Below are 27,486 nucleotides of genomic sequence, written 5' to 3'. Positions count from 1 at the left end.
ATGGTGTGGATCAGAATTTGGCGCCAACAGCTTAAATCCATTGACACAACCTGCTTTGTGTCAACTGTCCAGGCTGGTGGAGGTGGTGTAATGGTGTGGGGAATGTTTTCTTGGCCCATTAATACAATCAATCGTTCTTGCATGATACAAACATGTCAACATGAACCAGAATTTCAAAGGAATGTTTCCAACATCTTGTGGAATCCAAAAAGAATTTAGGCTGCTTAGGGAGGAACTCAGTATTAGTATAGTGTTCCTAATAAAGTGCTTGGTGGTATGTTTACATATATATATATACACTGCACAAAAGTGAAACCTGGGCATGTGACATTTTATATATATATATATATATATATATATAATATATATATATATATATATATTTATATTTACACATTAGGTAGATCTAATATGTCTCATTTGACATTGATGAAGGCTTATTTTAAGATTATTTAACTTATTTCTAGACATGTGTACTTGTTTTAAGTGATTGTATTCAGTCAAATGATCTCGCTATATTACCAGATAATTTTGCTTGCTGTAAAAAATGTTCTGAAGTGTGCAAATTTATCAGCCAGTGTAGGGAGAAGTACTGAAATCACTATCAATTTCATGATAAAATAAGCTATATATTTTTGCAGTGTGCTTTCATGTTTGTTCTTGGCTTGACCCAGGTATGAAGTACAGTTTATGGCTTTCAGTAAGTGAATGAGTGTATCTCTGTAAATGATTTTATCTCATTTCTCCTGCTATATTGTAATCCTTTAGAATTAATTTCTAATTTCTTCTTGTGATTTAATTTATTCTCTTCTGTTGGTTTCAACACATGTGCTGCTCTGCTGCTGCTCACACCTCTCACTTAATTTTACTAAAGACATAAAGACGAAAGCAAGGGATGAATACAGAGAATCTAAACAGACTTCAGTTTCTATACTGTGCTAAGAAGTCACCCTGCAGTTTGGGTTCCCTAAGTTCTGTTATTGGTAGCTATTTTCCTTCTGGTTGAGTCAATATTCCACTGAAGTAACACTCTTGGATATTTGGGGTTTCAGCATCTCTAGATACTCTACCCACCTCTGTGACATAAACGAATGAATGAATGAATGGAGGGATGGATGAATGGTGCCCTTTATTGCCTTTCAGGGATTCTGCTCACATATTTAAATGATATCTATAATAATCAGAGCTTGAAAATAATAAGGTGAAGCCATCTGTGACAGATGCTAAAAATACCAACATTCTTTTTATGGGTTTTTTTTAAGCTAGACAATGGAAGATATTTTGTAGAAACTGAATTTAATATGTTTTTTGGGGAAAAACAAGAAGGTATAAAATTATATATATTTTTATTAAGTTAATTAATTAACTCTTCAAATGAATGAATCAAATGAAACAAATGAAACAAACAAACAAAAAACAACTAATCAAACAAACAAACAAACAAACAGAAAGTTGAATCATCAAAGCCAACATGAGGTGTTCTGGATTTTAATTTTGTAATAATAAATGTAAACATCTTAGCTTTTTATTTATTTATAACTCTTTATGCTGTTATTTTTTGTGAAGGATAGAGTTTTATATTTTTGATCTTATATTTTACTTTTAGTATTATACATACTGTCTGCCCTGCAATGGATTTAAACAAGCACACAGACGAGAGCGCTTTTTGGGACTTATATTTTGAAATCTAGCGTCTGTGTTGATATTTTGTACGTGTGAGCAGCTTCACCTGTATCGCTATGGGCTGTGTTCAAATTGTAACATAAGCTGCCTACTTAGGCAGTATTCTCAGACAAGAGGTCACCCCGCAAATTCTGAATCGACCGTTTGAGACGCTGGTTTCAGTTTCGGACACAGCCATGCAGTGAAGGCAGGCCAGTAAACACGGCGCTGAGGAAGAAGCAGCTCAGTTTCATTACCACCACCATCTGCTCAGTGTTTTAAGGACGTTCGGACTGAGAAAGACAAGAGAAGCCAGGTAGTTTGGTAGCTTATTACTTGGGGAAGTTTTTAAAACGACAGTGTTTTTCCGGCTGTTTAAAATGTATTTCTGGGTAACCACCGTTAGCAGCAGCTAGTTAGTTGGTTAGCGGTTAAGCTACAGTTGTGCTCTGTGGGCGACCGGTGATGATGGGCGAGTGTCAAACTAGTTTAACTTCGGCTGGTTGTGTTTAACCGTCCAGAAACTGAAGTTCTCATAAGGTAACGATATGTGCGGAATATATACTAATATTATATGATAGTAAAGGTTAAGATTATTCAGTTTTTGACGGACTTCAATCAAAAACGTTATAAGACGTCGCTTTTTAGCTGCTGGTAACTTGCTGAAAAGAACCCGTATGAGAAGTAGCTGTAAGGCACTCCAGTTGTAGATGCGCTGCAAATACTCTAAGCTAATTAACGGAGACAGAACAGAATAACTATTAAACCTGAACTTTAAGCTGCATGTAATAGTTGCAGACTTGGAATCACTTAATGTCGCTATGTGTGTGACACATGTAATAGATTTGTCTTGGTGAGTTCACACATGTAGCTACCAAACAGACTGTTATTACATATTTAACTAAAGGAGAATTGGCGTTTCTGGTTTTGCTGGTTTTGATGGCCCTGAATCTCCTACGAGAGGGGAGTGGCTGGAACAGGTGATGTCCAGGACGAGAGTGGTCAGCTCTTATTTTGCTGGCATGTTTCTCTCAAATCTAAACTTAATCTTGACTTCAACTTCAAGCCTAATCATAATCCTAATCTCGATCACGACACTGTAGATAAACGAGTTTAACCAGTTTCACCACAAAGCTAGGTTAGATATTTTAGTAAGAGTTTGGCTGCCTGTAGATAATCTGTGGGACCTATTGAAATAAAGAGGGCCTGGAATCTAAAATTGACAACCAACTGCTACCTCGCTGGTCTATTGTCTGTTGTCTGTTTAGAATATATAGTTTTATAGTCCGTTTTCCTTATATTTAAGTATTTTTTTATACTTTTTTCCTTAAATCTGCACTTTATATATTTTAGCCTTATGTTTAATTGTTTTATATGAAGAAAGTGCTGATGGATTGCTGCTCAATTTCGTTGTACACTGTGCAATGACAATAAAGGCATCATATCTTATTACAGTAGACTTTCTGTTGTTTACTACACTGTACAGGTGGGTTTTATGGCAAAAATCTAATATGACACAACAATTTTTTTTGTGATGTTTGATTAATTGCAAAAGACAAAGTAGTACCAAGTTTAGAAAATACTATCAAAGACTGCATATTTAGTGATCAGTTTTCAACATTTTACACACTGTGCCACACCAAATTCACTTAAACAGGACTAATGATGCTCTCTTTGTAATTAAACATGCAGTGGGGAAGTGTTTATAAGTACTGATGATATCCACGATATGCTCGGAAAAGCATATTGTGGCATAATTTATCATAATAATGATAAATGCTGTCATATTGCCCAGCTCTACCATTATGAATTGTTACAAGGTGGTGTTTCTGGAGTAATATTATACAGAGATGAAAGTATAATAATAATAAATACTCTTTCTACTAAATATATAGTAGTTTGGGTTTTGCATGAAGTATCTGTGTGTTTCCCAGGTGTGAAGATGGAGCAGGAGGCCTTGTCCAGTGCCCTGAGCTCTGTCAGTCTGGACCGTAAGATTGACACTTTCAGGTTTGACTGATTGTCTGATATGCTCTGAACATGGTGTTGTAAGAGAGTAATGTGGCCCGAGCAGCACTTTTCATATAGTCAGGATAAGCCTTGTTGTTCTGCGTCAGAAACATAAGCTTTTTTAAGTTGTATTTCAACATTCCGGATCCTGAGTGTGAACAGCGCAACCTCTTTGTGGGCGAAATGAAAATCTAGTGATGTAAGGAAAAAAGGACAGGATTACACTCCAGTGATTAGGTTTCTCAACATGCCCCAGGCAGAGCGAGTGGTTTATGTTTTTGAGGGTCAGAGCGGGTCATATATGGAAGAAGTGTGATGCTACAGGTTACAGTTATAACACATTAAATGTATGCTGACTTCATTCAAGGTCTTGTATGTAGTTTTTTTTTATCTTATAGCTTGTAGACGTAAAAAATGAAAAAACTTTTTGAACTGTAATTTGTGAGGATCTGCTACTAGAGAAGACTGAGATCTGTAGCTGAAGACCTCTGTCACAGACAGTAATGCAAGAAAGTGGTTGCATGTTTCCAAAACCTGTATGTGGACTGGACAGTTAAAGAGTATAATGTGCAGAGCATTTAGACCTTGAGATGTGTGAGTTAAGAAACAGAGAGAGCACAAGAGGAAGTGCTTTATCGTGAGTAACATCAAAGCTGCGCTTGCAGGCATGAATAAAAGGCGACAGTTAATAAAAAGGAAAGCAAAGACGCCCCAAACATACAGTACCGCTCTAAAGTGTACAATCATAAAAATATGGTTTATAATGCAGATTTAAATGTGCTAAACTATACACTTGAATATAAACTCATGGCTTATTTATAATCTAGAGTATTTTGGGAACAGTAATATGACGAGGCAAAAAAGGAGTACATTTTAATAAATAATAAACTGCAGTTGTTTATTTATGTGTAATTTGGTGTAAATATTTGACAGATAAACCAACATTTTATGATGCATTTATTAAAGTCTGGAAAAGCAGAACGTTGAGGTGAAGCTACACCGAAATGTCTGGATTTTATTCATTTTGCTGCATTTTTTTACCCTACAGAAATAAATGCTATACAAACCCCATTCCAAAAAAAGTTGGGACGGTACATAAAATGCACATTTAAAAGAAAGCATTAACCTGTATTTGAACGAAAACATAAAAAAAAAAAACACGGGATATCTTAGCTAAACACTAAACACTAAACAGTAGAACAAGCAGTGTTGGATCTGAACTCTCCAGTGTGGTTGAGATAAGGCCTAGGATTGGGGACTCCTGAGTTAAGGTGTACAGTTGTCTGGATACACTAATTGCATACATTTTTAAGATTTGCATACCAAGTTGGATCCATTAAGACATATCAAACCAAGGCGTTATGATTAGAGCAGACCAGTTTTCACAATTGCCCTTTGTGAGCCAACATAATGAGCTAATGTGTTAAGACATGAGTGTGACGTGAAGCCTAAATTGTTATTGTGTTGTTTCTCACGTGGCTTTTCTTTGAGTCCAGTTACTCCTCTAAGCCAGTCCAAAGTCCAGCCAACTGCAGCCCTCACATTTTCCTTGCTGAGTGGGAAAGAGCTGATGGCTACTGAGACATTGGAACTAAATTTCTTGCATTAGATACTCAGAACTTCTCTGATAATTCTTCTTTCATGCTCGCTGTGCATCGTTGCTTAGCAGAAAAACGATCTTATGCGGTAGCTTAACACAGACACAGATAGGTCGCTTTAGAGTTCGCTGTGAGTATCGGCTTTGAACTACTTCTTCTTTAATTTGGTGTGACTGTGGAGAAAGACGCTGCGAGACAACATGGAAGAAATTACCACACATTTCAGTACTAAGATGCGACCTCGCTCAGACAGTGTGGCTAGCACAGGCACTCAGTCCTCAGGCAGCCGAATGCTCCTGCGGCAGCGACTGACCATGCTGATGACCTGTGTGGATGACCTGGACCCTAAAGACAAAATTCACGTCCAAATGGCCAAAACCCTTGATGGGGCTTTTCAAATCTGTGGACAGAGGGCTGAGCAACACAAGAAAGATCAGTTCAGGTTGTCTCATTTTTGCTAGTTTTTAAAAACTCTTGTTTTGTTTGTGGGCCTTTGTTTTCCTTCATGCCAGAAATCTGATGTTGGGCCCAATCAAATGATTTTGAATAATATTTTATTATTATTTTTGGGAAAATGAGTATATTGATGAAGTTGATGAAGTATTGGCATGGCATTCCATCATAACAGAAATTAAGACTGCGTGATATGGACAACTTACCAGTATTGTGATTATATTGTTGCATATTATAATTGTTAGATGCCTGGTAATATACACTGTAAGGCTATCTAGTATTTCTTCAGAAATCAAGGGTATCAATAGGGAGTTTGTCCCCATGTGCTGCTGTGACAGCCTCTACTCTTCTGGGAAGGCTTTACACTATAAGTTGGACGATTGCTGTGATGATTTTTAATTGCATTCAGCCACAAGAGCATCATTGGGGTCAGTTCCTATAAGGAATCATCTGTTTGTGTCTTATGTGAAATGTTTTCTTCAAATAAGAAAGAATGAGCAGATTGATGTAGCTTTCGCCTGGAGCTTTTATTTCTTCTGTGGCAACAATAACCTTCTTTGTGTAAGGCTGCAGACCTTTTTGTTTTCTTAAAAAAATGGTTCTTAGGTTTGTCATGAGCTGTGTTTTTTGATTGGTCGGGAAGAAGACTGGCTTCTTGGAAAAATCTGTTTGTGCCATTTATCTAGCTCCAAAAATGGCTAAGATGGATAGGGTGGTCTGAGATCCTAATCTACGGTGTACTTTGCTTGGTATTTCTTGTGGCGATTAGTTTAAACAGTTATTGTTAATCACAGGAGTTAAGAGGACCAGTAGGACTATTACATACCAGACAGATTACTCAAGCAGAAAAGGAAGCTGAAAAATAGCTTGATTAAAGCTGTGTCAGGTTGAAGAATTTTCCTCGAATTGCCTCATTCTCTCTCTCGTTCATTCTTTATTTCTTTTTTCCACAGGCTCTACATAGTCACATGGAATGTGGCTACGGCAGAGCCTCCTGATGATGTCGCATCACTGCTCCAGCTTAACTCCTCAAAGAAAGCGGACCTGTATGTGATCGGGTGAGTACCAAAGTGCTTAGAGTCAGGACGAAACATTCTTCACTGTCTTGGTCTTGTAAACTGGTCATCAAATAACAAACACGCACAGCATAGAAAACTTTTTTTTTACAAGTGTTTATCTAAGCCACTGTTGTTGTTCTTGTTTTCTTTCCCAGCCTACAGGAGGTGAGGGCAGCACCTCTGAAGTTCATGACCGATCTGGCATTTGACGATTCCTGGAGTCACTTGTTCATGAACACGCTGGCCCCTCTGGGCTATATTAAAGTACTGTTTTTCTCTGACTCTCTCTGCTTTATTATTTATCCTCTAATGATTTAATTTGCATGTTGGGAAAGTGATAAGTGAATTTATATCAGGGTCATTCGGTTTTGTTGTCAGTGGGCTGGTATCCAGTGTGTTTTTGTCATTTCCCTGCTCAAACACACCTCATTCGACTCATATGTTAATTGCCACTGTGTAGGTGTGTTTGGGCAGGGAAATCACCAAACAGTGCTGGACATTGGCCCTCCAGGACAGGAGTCGAATAACACTGGTATAGGTGCTTGCTTACTGCTGCAGTACAGTGCACTACTGTGGATTACATTTACTGGCTACTGTGGTAGCAAAAATGATTTATGCTTTTAATTTTCTCTGTGCTCTGTCATGTCCTCTATAATAACTAAACCAATGTGCTCACACTCTATCTTGCCCTTTCCCAGGTGTCCTCCATACGCATGCAGGGCCTGCTCCTGCTGTTCTTTTCAAAGATAGAGCACGTCCCCTTCATCAGAGACATCCAGGTCACATACACTCGCACTGGGATCTACGGGTATTGGGTAAGCTTGAGTGTGAATGTGAATGAGCTGAGTTTACCAGTTAAAAAGTCTGCTCTGGGTAACAGGATCCGATTCTGATTAAGAAAAAATAAACCTGCCATCTTTTTAGCATCTAAATCATGCACCTACTTGTAATTCCTGAGACAGTTGAGTACAAAAGTTTGCATCACTTTATTTTGAAGTAACAAAAGGCGTAGGACAAAGATTATCAAAAGTAAGAAAGCAAGTAAGTCAACTTTTATATCCTCTCAGGTGTAATTTTAGTCTATTTTTGCTGGTATTTTTACTCCAGTTCTACCAGATTGATGGGCTGTCTGTCATGTATTGCTTTACTCAGATCTATCCACAGTTTTTGTGTTATATTCAAGTCTGGAGACTGACAAGGCCATGGCAACAGTTACCCCTCATCTTTTTAAACCATGCCTAATTTGACTTTCTGCTTTATTGTCTTGAAAATTTGTTTATGAAAATTTATTTTCATTGTCTTGTTGCAGAGTCCGTCCACTCTTTATTATTAGCTTTTTGACTGATGGTAGGAGGCTTTGCATTAAAATCTTGGACTGCATTCATTCTTTCTTCCTCTTTCTGTAGAGCTGCACTCCCTGATGCAGAATTACACCTCCAAAACCTTAGTGATGCTCCACCGTGTTTTACTGTGGGAGCGTTCACCACACATATCTGTGTGAATTGTGATCAAAAAGTTAAACTTTAATCTCAAAAAACCACATAATGTTGTTTGAAAATTCATCTGGTCTATTAATATACTCTTTTGCATACTCTGTGCTGTCTTGCGTGTCAAAGTAAGCAGTGGTTTCCTGCATGCTTTTCTCCCAAATAGTCCAAACTTGTATAGACTGCACTTCACTGTGGAGACGTGGACCTTTATTTCATTTGCTTCTAAGGACTTTTTGAAGTCCCCTGCTGTTTGTTTTGGATTCTCACAGAGTTTGTTCCATTTCTGGATTATGGGCTTCACGGTTGCTACTGATATGCCAAAATGCTTTGAAAACATTTTATGTCTTTCTCCAGCTCTTTTTGAGGTTTTCAGACATCTGCAAACTGCTTGCGACTACTCCTGAAGACCGACCTACCTACCTACCTGCAAATTTAAACTGCAAGCTTAATCTATTACACCTAATGCCGCGTAACAATCATTAAGTGCTGGCATTGATATTTAAAGCTTGGGGACCTAAATTTACATATCCAAGTTAAATTCTTTGAATTTTTATCAAAGGGGATCAAACTTTTGAGCTTGCTAGTAAAGAAAAATGGTCACTTTGAGCTGTTCTAACATGGAAGGTATGAAAGGTTTTTAAATGAGTATGTAATGTTGTTTTAAAGACTAATGATTAATAGAGATCAATATTTGGATTAATTACAGATAATCTAAGGGGGATACAAACTTTTGCACTCAACTGTAATATCTTTTCATTTATTATTTATTTTGATTTTGATCTCTTCTATTGATGCCTGAATTAAAGCCCATAGTAGGAGGTCCATAAATCTGCCTGCTTATTCTTCTGATATTACATTTTTTTCCCAGGGTAATAAAGGAGGAGTGACCATCCGCCTGTCCTTCTATGGCCATATGCTCTGCTTCCTGAACTGTCATCTTGCTGCTCACATGAAATATGCGTCAGAAAGAGTGGATGAATTTGAGTACATCTTGGATTCCCAAACCTTCCAGGGGAAAAAAGCTTCATCCATTTTAGATCACAAGTCAGTGACCATTATCGTAATATGATGCAAAGCATTCTATATATTATGTTGGATTTGATAGCTTGTTCTTTTCAGTTGTTTTTTAAGGTAGACTTTTTGCTCTTTAGGGTGGTCTTCTGGTTTGGAGATTTGAATTTCCGTATTGAGGATCATGGGATGCATTTCATTCGAAACTGCATCACAAGCAAGAATTTCAACTTGATGTGGTCCAAAGACCAGGTACATGCTGAGAAGGGTTATGCTGTTATTGAATAAATGATTGCATGTGATATTTAGTATATGCATGTTTTCTTTCGATGTTTTTTAAAATGGGTTTTTACATCAGGCTTTGGTTCTTATAACTCTATTCTCTCCAGCTAACTGTGATGAAGAAGAATGTGCCTAAACTGCAGCAGTTTGAAGAAGGACCTCTTGATTTTCAACCCACCTATAAATTTGACTTGAACTCTGATAACTATGATTCAAGGTAGGTAGCATTACTTGTTTTACTTGCTTCTTGAATTTTACAAACAAATACACAAACACTACCTCAGTGTGTCTGACTGATTTTATGGACATAGTAGTTAAAAAAAGCTACGTCCTTTGTCTTTGTTTTATTTTGTACCAATTGTTGTTGTCATTTAACCTAATGGAAATTGTAGTGCACAACCAGGTTTTACTCAAAGTATGTAACTTATTTGTATCAGACTCCTAAAATGTTTTAGAGTCTCTGAATAATGTTTAAATGCCAGATTGCTGAGCTGGACTAGAATGTTACAGGTAGTCAAGTCTATGCATGTTATAAACAACGATGGCTAATTGGCTACCATATTACATTCATTAAGCAACAATAAAATTTGCATCTGACACCTGAAAGAAAGCTGCATACAATGAATGGTGTCTTTGGCCTTTTACATGTATACAGAAAAAAGTTCACTTTAAATGAATAAAATGCTCTAAATGTAAGTATTTATGTTAAATGCTTGGACAAGTCAGTTAAGGTGATGCTGCAGATCTTTACCAACACTTTATTTAAAGGCATCCCTTGTAATCGTCCACAGCTCTGTTTCCTTCTAGGTTCTCATGTTTGTTCTTTCTTGCCCTTGCAGGGTACAGAAGGCATGGTTTGGTCTTACGTAAGCTTTAAATTTCCCCATCTCCTCTCTCACCTGCAAACCCTCACTTATGCTTCCCTCCCATTCTTCCCTAAAGTCAGCTTTGACTCTGGTTTATGGAAACAATACATTAGTCTTCCTGTCCAGAGCTGAAGTTATTTTCTAACCATGTACGGGCTGCATTAATACAGGCCAACCCCAACCCCATTGCACATTTCTCCGGGTGAACCTTTTCCTCCTGTAACATTGCCGTCTCCTGTTGTGTGTTGAGGCTTAATGCCTTTATAAGTTGATTGTAAATACGGTGATTTAGAGATGCAATAACATGGATTGTACATAAGGTGATTTTAGAAATAGTAAGTATGATGGAATGTGTCTGATTCAATTGACCCAATTTTTTCCTGAGGAAGCTGTATAAGGATAAGCAACTGAGCATCTGAGTGTCAGTTTTCCTTCATGTGGCGAGATATAGTGTTTTGCAAAATTCATAGACCACCTTTTTATATATTTAATGTAGTGTATTTAAGTACAGGTTATTCATGGGGCAGTCATGGGCTGGAGGTTAGAGAACTGGCCCTGTGACCAGAAGGTCACTGGTTCGATCCCCAGAACCGACAGTATGTGACTGAAGTGTCCTTGAGCAAGGCACCTAACCCCCAGCTGCCCCCTGGGCGCTGTGCTCACTAGTGTGTATGTGGTGTTTCACTTCATGCATGGGTTAAATGCGGAGGTGAAATTTCCCCATTGTGGGACTAATAAGGGTCGCTTGATCTTGATCTTAATTTTTCAGGGGATATATCCAAGAAGATTAGATATAATCATAAGGAAGGGGAAAGTCAATGGCATAAGTGAAAAATGTGACTTTTCAAAACTTAAGGTTAAAAAATAAATAAATAACAGGTACAGGGAAAATGGGAATCCTAACAACCATGCAAGATGTGTTAGACCACAAAGCTGTCACCATCAGATAAAACAGCACTGCTTTCATCTTTAAGAGAGAGGAGAAAAGCAAGGTCCACTCTTGCTTCAGAAATGAATAAAAGTCAACAGAGATTTCTGTTCATCAGAACAATGGACTGACTAGCTCAGAATCCAAATCTCTACATCATTGAGTGTGTTTGGGATTACTTGGGTGTAATAAAGGCAAAAGAAAAAAGGCTTTTTAGTTATTGAGGCTTCTGTGTTATTTTCTGTTCACTGTTTTTTTCTGCTATTTTTGGCAACTGAAAAACTAATATCTTTTACTTAATGGCAATTTTGATTGTAAATTAAATAAATGAAGGGTGGTCTGTGACGTTTGCACAGTATTGTATGCTAAAGGCTCACCTAGTTAAAAAGCAATGGTTATGTATGGTGCTTTAATTCAAGTATTTAACCTCCATTGACTCAAACTCGCCAGTCAGAGGAGGTCTGGCTGGCCTGCTGTCCACCTCTCACCTACCGTTACTTCTCTTTGTGCACCTGTTTGTCTATACATAACCCGGCATACACAATGTGGTGGTGTGTCATATGTTAAGTCACATTTATGTCTGATCCAGTCCAACAGCAACAGCATACTCCAGTTCATAACTGCCCATATGAGTGGGTTTCCTCAGAGCATTGTAACAGAAAACTAATCTGAAAGCAATGCTCCAATACTCCAGTTTCAACCCGATCTCATTTGTATGTATGTAACATGTATGTATGTATGTATGTATGTATGTAGATGTAGCATGCAGTTAATTAACATAGACAATAATTTAACCCATTTCTCTTGATGCGGATGACATAGTATTAAGTGATTATCTAAAAAAATAGGCAAGAGCTGAAGCAACTGCTCATTGGTTTCTGGGACCTTTTTTTTTTTTTTTTAATTTTATAGGTGTTTCACACTTGCACGTCAAAATTATTTCCATAGTAATTGACTGTATACTACAGATGTGGAAGATAGAAATAAGGTTGAAAAACATTTGAGTATTCCTTTAAGATCACTCTAAGTACCTCTTAATTGTTTCTGAACATCTTTTAATAATTTATAATACTTTTGTTCTCAGCTTTTTAGTTCCTCAAACATTACAATAAGTCATTCAGAGCACACATTCTCTTTTTTTTTTCTGGTTAGTGGGAAAAAGCGGAAGCCTGCGTGGTGTGATCGCATTCTGTGGCGGGTCAAGCCCAGGCCACCTCCACCTGAGGACATTTTCGAAGAGGGTGATGATGATGCAGCCAAAGAAAAGAAGAAGAACCTGTTAGAGGATCTGATGGAGAAATACCCTCTGAAAGTGGTGCAGGACAGTTACACCAGCAGCATGGAGTATGGTGTCAGCGACCATAAGCCTGTCATTGGCATGTTCAGACTGGAGGTGATCCTTCACTTGTCTTCATCTGTTAAAGCAGTAGTTCAGTGAACAAATCAGATGTACATTTCCCCTTATTCTAAATGTAGTCCAAGACGTTTGGTGTCTGACCTCTGCTTCTTAAGTTTTGCTTTGGCTAAATCGCTGCACATGTGACTCAATCAGTATCAAGCTGTTGAAGGTTAATTCCATTTCTGCATGATTAAATTGTTGAGATGTAGACAAAGTCAGAGTGGTTTGATGTGAAATTGTTAGTTGTACAGAAATGTATTATTTCAAAATTCTTTACAGTGGTATTAATAGTAGCTAGGGGTCGCAGTGTGTACAGTGCAAGAGACCAGTGAACAAAACATCTGTGTAACCTACACATATCTAAGGCACAAGTAACCAATTGACTCTCCCATCAAAATAAATAACCAAAAAGGCCACAAAAATGAAAAATTTCGAGGCCGACAGCATGTTTTCCTGTATTCTCCAGACATGGTGCTCAAGTGAAAGGTGTGTGAGTCATTTTCTTACTTATGCCATGTTTAGTTGTTTGTTTACCTATGCACCCAAGTTCACACTCATTTAGTAGTCACTGCATTTGAAGATGCTTATGTTTATATAGCCCTATAAATTTATAAAATTGGATAAAATTCAGTCAGGATGGCTGTAACTACTTATAAGTAAGCCCTGAAACTCTGTACAATGACCTGTATTATGGCACTATAACCCTGTCTTTTCCATGCTTAGCTGAGGAAGATGTACGACATTCCACTGGTGCGTCTACATGCTGAAGGCGACTGGAGTGCAGATTTGGACGCCATGGTGACTTATAGCCCACTGCAGCCCTTCCCCTCTAGTGCCTGGGACTGGATTGGCCTTTATAAGGTCAGACTTTATAGCAGAACTCAACAACCTCAGTAAAACTGAAGTGAAAGTGACGTAAGACTATTGACTTGCTTGTGTCTTTTCTGACTTGCTGTACTGAGGTGTGACAGAAGATCTCTCTCCCCAGGTTGGATTTAGAAGCATTAGTGACTACATCACCTACACCTGGGTAAAGGATGACCAAGTGGCCTTCAACGATGAGGTCGTACAGGTAACCTTCCTCCTTGCTTCCATTATCAGTCTGCCACTTGCAGACAAACATACTTGAGTTTTTTTTTTATTTTATTGATTTTTATTTACTTTGTCTGCTTCAGGTTTATGTAAGCAAGGAGGAGATTCCAGTAGTAGGGGGTGATTGTGTACTCTGCTACTATAGCAGTAACTTGCAGTGCATTGTGGGCATTAGTGAACCCTTTAAAGTGAGTATATTAACATATATTATATGCTTTCTTTGCACATTTTTTCTATATGTATCATCTATATGAAGAATGAATTCTCAGCATGTAAAAATCAGGCAGAATAATACTAGAGCTTGGCATGCACTTCACTTACATGTCAGTTATTTTATATGGATGTCTGTTTCAGGTTCATGAGTCCAGAGCAGCCATTGAAGAAGGATTATTGCCTGAGAATATTAATGGACTGGACCAGGCAATAGCCAGTTAAGACCATGTGGTTTGCCTTTTTACCAACATGCACTTTCAGAGTGCTCAGTGTTGGACGCTCTTTAACTACTTCTTGCTTCAGAAATGGCATCGATATCTGGAGGCATTCATGCAAGTGCAATTTTATCAGAGTGTTTTACTGATTCTGTGATTTTTTTTTTTTTTTTTTTTTTTTTTTTTTGCGTCATTTCTGCTACTGTAACTTTTAACAGTTATATTTGGTCCACCATGGCCTGTACTTGTTGTAATTGTAAATTTCAGTTTTAAAACTCTAAGCAGAGTAAAAACTGCCAAAGAAATATAATCCTGTTCCTAAAGAGCTTTTCTATAATAGCTTCTGCTTTGCGTCAAAAATTTGTTGAATTTCACAGTTAGGCTTATTGTAATATTGGAAAACTTTTATATTTCTGTGCTTTTTTTTTTTTTTTTTTTTTTTACAGGTTTTACATCTTTTTCTCCCTCAGTTCAGCTCCATTATGTTAATGTACTGTAGTAATTTTCATCAGTGTTATTGTCACTTTGTCACTCCATTTCATTTATATCAGAACTGTTACAAAGAAGTACAAGTGTTGTGCACAAAAGATTATTAGAAAAAGGTCAGAATTTGCACTCATGCCTTTTGTAGTTGTGTAGTTTGTGTGAAATAATTGACAATTTGTGTAAGTGATATCACATGTACGTGTTATCGGGTGAGAAATGAAGCATTGATTTATTTTATTTTGAGCTATTTTTCTTAGACTGTATGAGGTGTGGTCTAAATCTTGTCTCAAGCCAGATATACTACTGGTAATAACAGATATAATGTTTTATTTATGTATACTGAGTTATGTTATTTAAATATAGGGCACACAGATTTATTGACAATTTACTGTATTTATACTTGTGTTGTACAAAAGATGTAAATCATTAGTCTGTTTAAACCAGTAACGTTTTCTAAATAAGTTCTTATGCATAGCAGCATTGTGAAATTTAATTTAAATAAAATTATTTTGGTATAACCTATTTCATATTTCTCCCGTGTATAGTTCGTTACTAATGGACCTAAAGTTATTTTAAACGATTATTTCGGCGAAGCCCCGCCCCCAGCCTGGAGTTGACAATGATGTTGCTATAGTAACAGTTTGTTTGGGTCCTGTGGCTGGGCTGCAGTTCATTTCGCTAGAAGCACAAAGTTTCCTCTTTAATTACAGCAGTAAAACCTGACAGGTAAGACTCGGACAGGTAAGACTGCAGAGCTGAAAGTCGTAACTACGGTACTGATAATCGGTGTGATGTATAATGTGTCCGTACTAAAACTAACTGCTGCAACATTTAAGGTGGAATGGAAAATTTCGAGCAATAAACCAGCTTCAGTTTCATTAACTATAGCTGTTAGATCCCACACACTTCAAATGATGGTTCTTCAATGGTTCTTTGTAAAGAAAAATGTTTCCGTAGAGAACCATGAACACTCAAAGAGCCTTTTGCACGATTGAAGGGTCCTTCAGACTGACGAAGAATGTGCTGTAGATGGTTCTATATAGAACCTATTTGAAAAGGGATCTTCTACTGGTACAAGCTCGACATCGTAACGATGGTAGGAACCTTTCCCAAAAATGTGCCATATAGAACCATCTACTGCACATTCATCAATCTGAAGAACCCGTTCGTGGTGCAACGAGCCTTTTAGTCATGCAAAGGGTTCTTTTAGTGCTCGTGGTTCTATATAGAACCATTTTCTTTACTAGCGAACCCTTGAAAAAACATCATTTTAAGACTACTATTGTAGACTAAGCTAACTTCACCTAAGCTAAGCTAGCTCACCTAGATTAGTTCCAGTCAGAGGTCGATAGCAGCTACGTCGGTTACGCATATTTAAGTTCAGTTTTGATGGCTTTTGGCTCGTTTTATTTTCAGAAAGAGTAGAACGAATAGAAAGAATAACGTCTAACAAACTATTAGGTTGTTCTCCTGCAATCTTTGGCGAAGTTGCCCATAAGTTATTTGACCTCAAGATGTACTTTTACTTCTGCTTATTAGTCGTTATTTCACTGAAGTAACGACCACGTTTTCACCACAGTGGTTTTATTCCTACCCACCCACTTCTGATTTTTGTCTTTTAGTCAAGCTGGGGAGAAATTAACAGCAAAAACGCCATGCCTTATAAAGATGTAGGTCAAGGCTCGTTCCCACGCCCTACTGAGTCGTGGCCACACATTTTTATTTATACGGGATGTCATCAGCAGGGCTCCATAGCACAGAGAGAGCATGAGGTAGTTCTAATTTTCTGGATTGATATCTTGAGATTATCACTTAACTATCTTGTAATCTCAAGTTAACAAAGTTATTATCTTGAGATCACTGGATAGTTAAATTGAAATCTCAAGATATCAATCTCAAAGTCAAACCTGTCTAATAAGAAATGCGCTGAGGGGCATGCAGTTCTGTGTGACAGACCTCATCTTTGGACTTCAGTGGTTTGGCTAGCTGTGAAATATCCCTCCTTTTGTAGGTTCTTCTGAGTGGACTGTTTCATTCTGTTTCTTCTCTAACAGTTAGACAAAAGGGAACCTTGAGCTAATTGTGTAAATGTTAAGTTGCTGTATGTATGTATGTTAATATAATGGTATAGTACAGATGATATCAGTAGGAGTCTGTAAGAGTAGTATGGTTGCCAGATATGTCTCACTTTTAAGCATTATCAGTCAATTATTTTCCTAAATAACACGAAAACAGGGAAAATAATGCTCTTAGACCTAACATTGTTGCAGGCACATTCTGTTAGGCCGTACTTGTGATTAACTGCTAAATATATATGCAAGAATTGTGCTCCATGAGTCTGCGTCTGGCCTTCTGTAACTCTAACTGTCACCTGATCTTACCTCCTGTTTCTCAGCGCAATGTCTCGAGTGATGGAACCGGCTCATACATTTCTGCCTTCTGAGTGGAAACATGCAAACCGGGTGCATTTTAGGAGTGCTGAAACTGAGAGGGCGCGCTCAGAGCGACTCGCCGCAGAATGCAAGCGACTGATAGAGGAGAGTGAGAAGTCTGCGAAGCGCATGCAGCAGGATGCCAACCAGAGGCTGGGTAACTGCAGCGTGGATTGCAAAAGCAACCAAAACTTTGTTTAACAGAAATGAAACTGCATTATCTACATTTTCACAGGCTCAAAAGTAATTGGACAAACTAACAATAATATAATTACAAGGATTATTTTTCTTTATTTTCTTTAATCTCCTTTGTAGTGAAGCACATGTGCAAGTCGTACCATGCACAATTAAAACATTGTTTCTCTTTCCATTTTTCCTATCTGCCTCCTTTCTTTCCATAAAGAAAAGATTAAACACAAAATGGCAGTAAGGGAAAAAAACCCACATAAGAGATGCTCAAAACATCTACAGCCTTCCTGATGTATCATCTGTTTCAATATACATTTGATTAAGATACTGTAAAATCTTGTGTGCGTGTTCAAGTGCATGGGAAGGATTATTTTTAATACTTGGATGCAAATGCTTTGACTACCTGATGTCTGAAACCCATGAACATCACCACATGTTGAGGTTCCTCCATTGAGATGCTTTGCCTGGCCTTTACTGCACCATCCATCCATCCATCCATCCATCCATCCATCCATCCATCCATCCATCCATCCATCCATCCATCCATCCATCCATCCATTTTCCTTCTTTCCTTCCTTCCTTCCTTCCACTGTGTAGGTGACACAATGGAGGTGCAGTAAAAGGAAACAGTTGACTGAAGACATAGTGTAGGTGCATTTTGTAGGTTACATACGGCAACCCATCTATTGATACACAATTTATCACCCCCCTTTACACTATCCTTCAATGGAAAGGCACCACTAAAGGGCCCTTAGGATTTTTAAAGACTTAATGGCCACTTTATCAAGCACTCTTACATTGTTGGTCCACCCTGGTGTAAAGTTATCTTATCTGTTATTGCACAATGAGTGTTTGTCATCCTTTAGCCCATTGGTTCCTAGGGTCCCCCAGACAGACCACATTTTTGCTCTTTCTTTCTGTTAGGGTGAAGTTAGGGTGAAGCATAAATATCACAAAGACCGGTTTGAAAACCACTGCTCTTACCCTTCAGATAACCTCCCTTTCTGACCACATGAAACTGTTTGCCGGATATTTTTGGCTGGTGGACTATTTTTGACCAAGCAGTGACAAAGAGGTATAAAAATCCCAGCAGTGCTGTGCCTGATACACTCATTCCTGCTCAAACAATGCCCTGTTTATTTTTGTCACTGCCGTACTGAGATGGTCCACCACAAAAATAATGTCTGGTCAGCAGTGGTCCATGGCCACTGTTGGATGGTGTTAAGGGGGGCTACAGTCAGTAACTGTAAACCTACAAAGTGCACCTACAGTACAGTGAACAGGTCAACAAGTGTAATTCTAAGTGTGTTCTGTGATTTCCCCCCTCACCCCCCACAGAGCATAGAATTAAAGACATTAAGTTCTGGAGGCAAGAGCTGGACCAGAAACTGCAGGAGGTGGTGCAGGAGATTGAGGTGCTCATCACCTTTAAAAATAGAGTTGAGAGAGCACTGGAGAGCTGCTCAGAGCCTCTTAAAGCCACTCTAGACTGTCTGAATGAGAGGTGAGAGACAAACGCTTTGCACGGGCAGTTCTTTTTTTTCTAGTAGAGAAAGAAAAAAGTAGACCATGCAGTGATTCATTGCCATCATTCAAAATCCAGCTTTCAGCTAAAATCTCCTGCCTCATCAGACTTGTAAGTTTTCCTCTAATCTTCTCATTGTGGACTCAGACAGAAGCGGGTGGCGATAGACCTGGTGAGTGATGAGGTGGAGAGGGAGCTGCTGAAGGAGAAGGACGTGATAGAGGGAGTGATAACCCTCCTCCAGCGCACTCTGGAGCAGATAATTGAGCAGATTAGGTGAGCCAAAGTAGTCAGCATATATGCATTGGTTACAGAATACTTCAAACAAACTGTTGAAATGTTATTGTAATTATATAGTTATTATTATTTTATTCAATACAGTGTAGACTGAAAATAAACTAGACACCAGAAAGCATTTTTTTGGGGAAAACTGTTTTAAAATGTTTTGGGAACAGCAGCAAATTATTAAATGATAAATGATTTGCTGTCATTTTCTATTTGTAGTATTTTTACTGTAATTTCCACCTTAAGATTTCATCATCACTTTTCAAATACTGGGCTTTCTTGATTATTATGGAATCATCTACGGCTCTGGTGATCATGCTTGGCACATACAGTACTGTACAAAAGTCAGAAACCACCTTTAATTTATTTAATTTCCTGTCAAAACAGCAGTCAAGAACTATAAACCCAATTCCAAAAAAGTTGGGATGGTAGGAAAGTTTAAATAAAAACCAGACAGCAGTAATTTGCTTATTCTTTTTGATCTGTTGGCTTGGCATTGTATTGCTGAAACAAGCAGGATGTCCCTGAAAAAGATGTTATCTTGGTGGCAACAAATGCTCCAAAATGCGAGTGAATCTAGAGGGATCTACGGGTATTGGGTAAGCTTGAGTGTGAATGTGAATGAGCTGAGTTTACCAGTTAAAAAGTCTGCTCTGGGTAACAGGATCCGATTCTGATTAAGAAAAAATAAACCTGCCATCTTTTTAGCATCTAAATCATGCACCTACTTGTAATTCCTGAGACAGTTGAGTACAAAAGTTTGCATCACTTTATTTTGAAGTAACAAAAGGCGTAGGACAAAGATTATCAAAAGTAAGAAAGCAAGTAAGTCAACTTTTATATCCTCTCAGGTGTAATTTTAGTCTATTTTTGCTGGTATTTTTACTCCAGTTCTACCAGATTGATGGGCTGTCTGTCATGTATTGCTTTACTCAGATCTATCCACAGTTTTTGTGTTATATTCAAGTCTGGAGACTGACAAGGCCATGGCAACAGTTACCCCTCATCTTTTTAAACCATGCCTAATTTGACTTTCTGCTTTATTGTCTTGAAAATTTGTTTATGAAAATTTATTTTCATTGTCTTGTTGCAGAGTCCGTCCACTCTTTATTATTAGCTTTTTGACTGATGGTAGGAGGCTTTGCATTAAAATCTTGGACTGCATTCATTCTTTCTTCCTCTTTCTGTAGAGCTGCACTCCCTGATGCAGAATTACACCTCCAAAACCTTAGTGATGCTCCACCGTGTTTTACTGTGGGAGCGTTCACCACACATATCTGTGTGAATTGTGATCAAAAAGTTAAACTTTAATCTCAAAAAACCACATAATGTTGTTTGAAAATTCATCTGGTCTATTAATATACTCTTTTGCATACTCTGTGCTGTCTTGCGTGTCAAAGTAAGCAGTGGTTTCCTGCATGCTTTTCTCCCAAATAGTCCAAACTTGTATAGACTGCACTTCACTGTGGAGACGTGGACCTTTATTTCATTTGCTTCTAAGGACTTTTTGAAGTCCCCTGCTGTTTGTTTTGGATTCTCACAGAGTTTGTTCCATTTCTGGATTATGGGCTTCACGGTTGCTACTGATATGCCAAAATGCTTTGAAAACATTTTATGTCTTTCTCCAGCTCTTTTTGAGGTTTTCAGACATCTGCAAACTGCTTGCGACTACTCCTGAAGACCGACCTACCTACCTACCTGCAAATTTAAACTGCAAGCTTAATCTATTACACCTAATGCCGCGTAACAATCATTAAGTGCTGGCATTGATATTTAAAGCTTGGGGACCTAAATTTACATATCCAAGTTAAATTCTTTGAATTTTTATCAAAGGGGATCAAACTTTTGAGCTTGCTAGTAAAGAAAAATGGTCACTTTGAGCTGTTCTAACATGGAAGGTATGAAAGGTTTTTAAATGAGTATGTAATGTTGTTTTAAAGACTAATGATTAATAGAGATCAATATTTGGATTAATTACAGATAATCTAAGGGGGATACAAACTTTTGCACTCAACTGTAATATCTTTTCATTTATTATTTATTTTGATTTTGATCTCTTCTATTGATGCCTGAATTAAAGCCCATAGTAGGAGGTCCATAAATCTGCCTGCTTATTCTTCTGATATTACATTTTTTTCCCAGGGTAATAAAGGAGGAGTGACCATCCGCCTGTCCTTCTATGGCCATATGCTCTGCTTCCTGAACTGTCATCTTGCTGCTCACATGAAATATGCGTCAGAAAGAGTGGATGAATTTGAGTACATCTTGGATTCCCAAACCTTCCAGGGGAAAAAAGCTTCATCCATTTTAGATCACAAGTCAGTGACCATTATCGTAATATGATGCAAAGCATTCTATATATTATGTTGGATTTGATAGCTTGTTCTTTTCAGTTGTTTTTTAAGGTAGACTTTTTGCTCTTTAGGGTGGTCTTCTGGTTTGGAGATTTGAATTTCCGTATTGAGGATCATGGGATGCATTTCATTCGAAACTGCATCACAAGCAAGAATTTCAACTTGATGTGGTCCAAAGACCAGGTACATGCTGAGAAGGGTTATGCTGTTATTGAATAAATGATTGCATGTGATATTTAGTATATGCATGTTTTCTTTCGATGTTTTTTAAAATGGGTTTTTACATCAGGCTTTGGTTCTTATAACTCTATTCTCTCCAGCTAACTGTGATGAAGAAGAATGTGCCTAAACTGCAGCAGTTTGAAGAAGGACCTCTTGATTTTCAACCCACCTATAAATTTGACTTGAACTCTGATAACTATGATTCAAGGTAGGTAGCATTACTTGTTTTACTTGCTTCTTGAATTTTACAAACAAATACACAAACACTACCTCAGTGTGTCTGACTGATTTTATGGACATAGTAGTTAAAAAAAGCTACGTCCTTTGTCTTTGTTTTATTTTGTACCAATTGTTGTTGTCATTTAACCTAATGGAAATTGTAGTGCACAACCAGGTTTTACTCAAAGTATGTAACTTATTTGTATCAGACTCCTAAAATGTTTTAGAGTCTCTGAATAATGTTTAAATGCCAGATTGCTGAGCTGGACTAGAATGTTACAGGTAGTCAAGTCTATGCATGTTATAAACAACGATGGCTAATTGGCTACCATATTACATTCATTAAGCAACAATAAAATTTGCATCTGACACCTGAAAGAAAGCTGCATACAATGAATGGTGTCTTTGGCCTTTTACATGTATACAGAAAAAAGTTCACTTTAAATGAATAAAATGCTCTAAATGTAAGTATTTATGTTAAATGCTTGGACAAGTCAGTTAAGGTGATGCTGCAGATCTTTACCAACACTTTATTTAAAGGCATCCCTTGTAATCGTCCACAGCTCTGTTTCCTTCTAGGTTCTCATGTTTGTTCTTTCTTGCCCTTGCAGGGTACAGAAGGCATGGTTTGGTCTTACGTAAGCTTTAAATTTCCCCATCTCCTCTCTCACCTGCAAACCCTCACTTATGCTTCCCTCCCATTCTTCCCTAAAGTCAGCTTTGACTCTGGTTTATGGAAACAATACATTAGTCTTCCTGTCCAGAGCTGAAGTTATTTTCTAACCATGTACGGGCTGCATTAATACAGGCCAACCCCAACCCCATTGCACATTTCTCCGGGTGAACCTTTTCCTCCTGTAACATTGCCGTCTCCTGTTGTGTGTTGAGGCTTAATGCCTTTATAAGTTGATTGTAAATACGGTGATTTAGAGATGCAATAACATGGATTGTACATAAGGTGATTTTAGAAATAGTAAGTATGATGGAATGTGTCTGATTCAATTGACCCAATTTTTTCCTGAGGAAGCTGTATAAGGATAAGCAACTGAGCATCTGAGTGTCAGTTTTCCTTCATGTGGCGAGATATAGTGTTTTGCAAAATTCATAGACCACCTTTTTATATATTTAATGTAGTGTATTTAAGTACAGGTTATTCATGGGGCAGTCATGGGCTGGAGGTTAGAGAACTGGCCCTGTGACCAGAAGGTCACTGGTTCGATCCCCAGAACCGACAGTATGTGACTGAAGTGTCCTTGAGCAAGGCACCTAACCCCCAGCTGCCCCCTGGGCGCTGTGCTCACTAGTGTGTATGTGGTGTTTCACTTCATGCATGGGTTAAATGCGGAGGTGAAATTTCCCCATTGTGGGACTAATAAGGGTCGCTTGATCTTGATCTTAATTTTTCAGGGGATATATCCAAGAAGATTAGATATAATCATAAGGAAGGGGAAAGTCAATGGCATAAGTGAAAAATGTGACTTTTCAAAACTTAAGGTTAAAAAATAAATAAATAACAGGTACAGGGAAAATGGGAATCCTAACAACCATGCAAGATGTGTTAGACCACAAAGCTGTCACCATCAGATAAAACAGCACTGCTTTCATCTTTAAGAGAGAGGAGAAAAGCAAGGTCCACTCTTGCTTCAGAAATGAATAAAAGTCAACAGAGATTTCTGTTCATCAGAACAATGGACTGACTAGCTCAGAATCCAAATCTCTACATCATTGAGTGTGTTTGGGATTACTTGGGTGTAATAAAGGCAAAAGAAAAAAGGCTTTTTAGTTATTGAGGCTTCTGTGTTATTTTCTGTTCACTGTTTTTTTCTGCTATTTTTGGCAACTGAAAAACTAATATCTTTTACTTAATGGCAATTTTGATTGTAAATTAAATAAATGAAGGGTGGTCTGTGACGTTTGCACAGTATTGTATGCTAAAGGCTCACCTAGTTAAAAAGCAATGGTTATGTATGGTGCTTTAATTCAAGTATTTAACCTCCATTGACTCAAACTCGCCAGTCAGAGGAGGTCTGGCTGGCCTGCTGTCCACCTCTCACCTACCGTTACTTCTCTTTGTGCACCTGTTTGTCTATACATAACCCGGCATACACAATGTGGTGGTGTGTCATATGTTAAGTCACATTTATGTCTGATCCAGTCCAACAGCAACAGCATACTCCAGTTCATAACTGCCCATATGAGTGGGTTTCCTCAGAGCATTGTAACAGAAAACTAATCTGAAAGCAATGCTCCAATACTCCAGTTTCAACCCGATCTCATTTGTATGTATGTAACATGTATGTATGTATGTATGTATGTATGTAGATGTAGCATGCAGTTAATTAACATAGACAATAATTTAACCCATTTCTCTTGATGCGGATGACATAGTATTAAGTGATTATCTAAAAAAATAGGCAAGAGCTGAAGCAACTGCTCATTGGTTTCTGGGACCTTTTTTTTTTTTTTTTAATTTTATAGGTGTTTCACACTTGCACGTCAAAATTATTTCCATAGTAATTGACTGTATACTACAGATGTGGAAGATAGAAATAAGGTTGAAAAACATTTGAGTATTCCTTTAAGATCACTCTAAGTACCTCTTAATTGTTTCTGAACATCTTTTAATAATTTATAATACTTTTGTTCTCAGCTTTTTAGTTCCTCAAACATTACAATAAGTCATTCAGAGCACACATTCTCTTTTTTTTTTCTGGTTAGTGGGAAAAAGCGGAAGCCTGCGTGGTGTGATCGCATTCTGTGGCGGGTCAAGCCCAGGCCACCTCCACCTGAGGACATTTTCGAAGAGGGTGATGATGATGCAGCCAAAGAAAAGAAGAAGAACCTGTTAGAGGATCTGATGGAGAAATACCCTCTGAAAGTGGTGCAGGACAGTTACACCAGCAGCATGGAGTATGGTGTCAGCGACCATAAGCCTGTCATTGGCATGTTCAGACTGGAGGTGATCCTTCACTTGTCTTCATCTGTTAAAGCAGTAGTTCAGTGAACAAATCAGATGTACATTTCCCCTTATTCTAAATGTAGTCCAAGACGTTTGGTGTCTGACCTCTGCTTCTTAAGTTTTGCTTTGGCTAAATCGCTGCACATGTGACTCAATCAGTATCAAGCTGTTGAAGGTTAATTCCATTTCTGCATGATTAAATTGTTGAGATGTAGACAAAGTCAGAGTGGTTTGATGTGAAATTGTTAGTTGTACAGAAATGTATTATTTCAAAATTCTTTACAGTGGTATTAATAGTAGCTAGGGGTCGCAGTGTGTACAGTGCAAGAGACCAGTGAACAAAACATCTGTGTAACCTACACATATCTAAGGCACAAGTAACCAATTGACTCTCCCATCAAAATAAATAACCAAAAAGGCCACAAAAATGAAAAATTTCGAGGCCGACAGCATGTTTTCCTGTATTCTCCAGACATGGTGCTCAAGTGAAAGGTGTGTGAGTCATTTTCTTACTTATGCCATGTTTAGTTGTTTGTTTACCTATGCACCCAAGTTCACACTCATTTAGTAGTCACTGCATTTGAAGATGCTTATGTTTATATAGCCCTATAAATTTATAAAATTGGATAAAATTCAGTCAGGATGGCTGTAACTACTTATAAGTAAGCCCTGAAACTCTGTACAATGACCTGTATTATGGCACTATAACCCTGTCTTTTCCATGCTTAGCTGAGGAAGATGTACGACATTCCACTGGTGCGTCTACATGCTGAAGGCGACTGGAGTGCAGATTTGGACGCCATGGTGACTTATAGCCCACTGCAGCCCTTCCCCTCTAGTGCCTGGGACTGGATTGGCCTTTATAAGGTCAGACTTTATAGCAGAACTCAACAACCTCAGTAAAACTGAAGTGAAAGTGACGTAAGACTATTGACTTGCTTGTGTCTTTTCTGACTTGCTGTACTGAGGTGTGACAGAAGATCTCTCTCCCCAGGTTGGATTTAGAAGCATTAGTGACTACATCACCTACACCTGGGTAAAGGATGACCAAGTGGCCTTCAACGATGAGGTCGTACAGGTAACCTTCCTCCTTGCTTCCATTATCAGTCTGCCACTTGCAGACAAACATACTTGAGTTTTTTTTTTATTTTATTGATTTTTATTTACTTTGTCTGCTTCAGGTTTATGTAAGCAAGGAGGAGATTCCAGTAGTAGGGGGTGATTGTGTACTCTGCTACTATAGCAGTAACTTGCAGTGCATTGTGGGCATTAGTGAACCCTTTAAAGTGAGTATATTAACATATATTATATGCTTTCTTTGCACATTTTTTCTATATGTATCATCTATATGAAGAATGAATTCTCAGCATGTAAAAATCAGGCAGAATAATACTAGAGCTTGGCATGCACTTCACTTACATGTCAGTTATTTTATATGGATGTCTGTTTCAGGTTCATGAGTCCAGAGCAGCCATTGAAGAAGGATTATTGCCTGAGAATATTAATGGACTGGACCAGGCAATAGCCAGTTAAGACCATGTGGTTTGCCTTTTTACCAACATGCACTTTCAGAGTGCTCAGTGTTGGACGCTCTTTAACTACTTCTTGCTTCAGAAATGGCATCGATATCTGGAGGCATTCATGCAAGTGCAATTTTATCAGAGTGTTTTACTGATTCTGTGATTTTTTTTTTTTTTTTTTTTTTTTTTTTTTTGCGTCATTTCTGCTACTGTAACTTTTAACAGTTATATTTGGTCCACCATGGCCTGTACTTGTTGTAATTGTAAATTTCAGTTTTAAAACTCTAAGCAGAGTAAAAACTGCCAAAGAAATATAATCCTGTTCCTAAAGAGCTTTTCTATAATAGCTTCTGCTTTGCGTCAAAAATTTGTTGAATTTCACAGTTAGGCTTATTGTAATATTGGAAAACTTTTATATTTCTGTGCTTTTTTTTTTTTTTTTTTTTTTTACAGGTTTTACATCTTTTTCTCCCTCAGTTCAGCTCCATTATGTTAATGTACTGTAGTAATTTTCATCAGTGTTATTGTCACTTTGTCACTCCATTTCATTTATATCAGAACTGTTACAAAGAAGTACAAGTGTTGTGCACAAAAGATTATTAGAAAAAGGTCAGAATTTGCACTCATGCCTTTTGTAGTTGTGTAGTTTGTGTGAAATAATTGACAATTTGTGTAAGTGATATCACATGTACGTGTTATCGGGTGAGAAATGAAGCATTGATTTATTTTATTTTGAGCTATTTTTCTTAGACTGTATGAGGTGTGGTCTAAATCTTGTCTCAAGCCAGATATACTACTGGTAATAACAGATATAATGTTTTATTTATGTATACTGAGTTATGTTATTTAAATATAGGGCACACAGATTTATTGACAATTTACTGTATTTATACTTGTGTTGTACAAAAGATGTAAATCATTAGTCTGTTTAAACCAGTAACGTTTTCTAAATAAGTTCTTATGCATAGCAGCATTGTGAAATTTAATTTAAATAAAATTATTTTGGTATAACCTATTT

At 37.7% G+C, this 27,486-nt stretch overlaps 2 protein-coding genes across 6 annotated transcripts; both read left to right on the top strand.

Annotated features, from left to right (window-relative positions):
• Positions 1 to 1,806: 1,806 nt before the first annotated feature.
• Positions 1,807 to 15,285, top strand: LOC108444303 (inositol polyphosphate 5-phosphatase K-like). Of its 5 annotated transcripts, none has more exons than XM_017725408.2 (14): positions 1,807 to 1,978; positions 3,597 to 3,672; positions 6,677 to 6,781; positions 6,937 to 7,045; positions 7,480 to 7,596; positions 9,140 to 9,315; positions 9,423 to 9,534; positions 9,672 to 9,781; positions 10,404 to 10,430; positions 12,511 to 12,751; positions 13,481 to 13,618; positions 13,746 to 13,829; positions 13,933 to 14,037; positions 14,204 to 15,285. In XM_017725408.2, the coding sequence occupies exons 2-14, from the start codon at positions 3,605 to 3,607 to the stop codon at positions 14,282 to 14,284; spliced, it is 1,473 nt and encodes a 490-aa protein (XP_017580897.1). In that variant the 5' UTR covers positions 1,807 to 1,978; positions 3,597 to 3,604; the 3' UTR covers positions 14,285 to 15,285. The 5 variants fall into 5 exon arrangements, with proteins under 5 accessions (XP_017580897.1, XP_017580900.1, XP_017580899.1 ...); XM_017725410.2 differs by lacking the exon at positions 1,807 to 1,978 and adding an exon at positions 2,060 to 2,202; XM_017725411.2 differs by lacking the exon at positions 10,404 to 10,430 and having other exon boundaries at positions 1,808 to 1,978.
• A 1,877-nt stretch (positions 15,286 to 17,162) lies between these two features.
• On the top strand, positions 17,163 to 27,483 carry LOC119265787 (inositol polyphosphate 5-phosphatase K-like). Its single transcript, XM_037546785.1, has 13 exons — positions 17,163 to 17,352; positions 18,723 to 18,888; positions 19,057 to 19,185; positions 19,712 to 19,793; positions 21,337 to 21,512; positions 21,620 to 21,731; positions 21,869 to 21,978; positions 22,601 to 22,627; positions 24,708 to 24,948; positions 25,678 to 25,815; positions 25,943 to 26,026; positions 26,130 to 26,234; positions 26,401 to 27,483. The coding sequence occupies exons 1-13, from the start codon at positions 17,163 to 17,165 to the stop codon at positions 26,479 to 26,481; spliced, it is 1,641 nt and encodes a 546-aa protein (XP_037402682.1). The 3' UTR covers positions 26,482 to 27,483.
• The last annotated feature ends 3 nt before the right edge of the window (positions 27,484 to 27,486 follow it).

Source organism: Pygocentrus nattereri, chromosome 17 (genome assembly GCF_015220715.1).
Source record: "Pygocentrus nattereri isolate fPygNat1 chromosome 17, fPygNat1.pri, whole genome shotgun sequence".
NCBI classification, from domain to species: Eukaryota; Metazoa; Chordata; class Actinopteri; order Characiformes; family Serrasalmidae; genus Pygocentrus; species Pygocentrus nattereri.
Note: the sequence above shows the minus strand (reverse complement) of the source record. Positions and strands in the feature narration are given on the sequence as shown.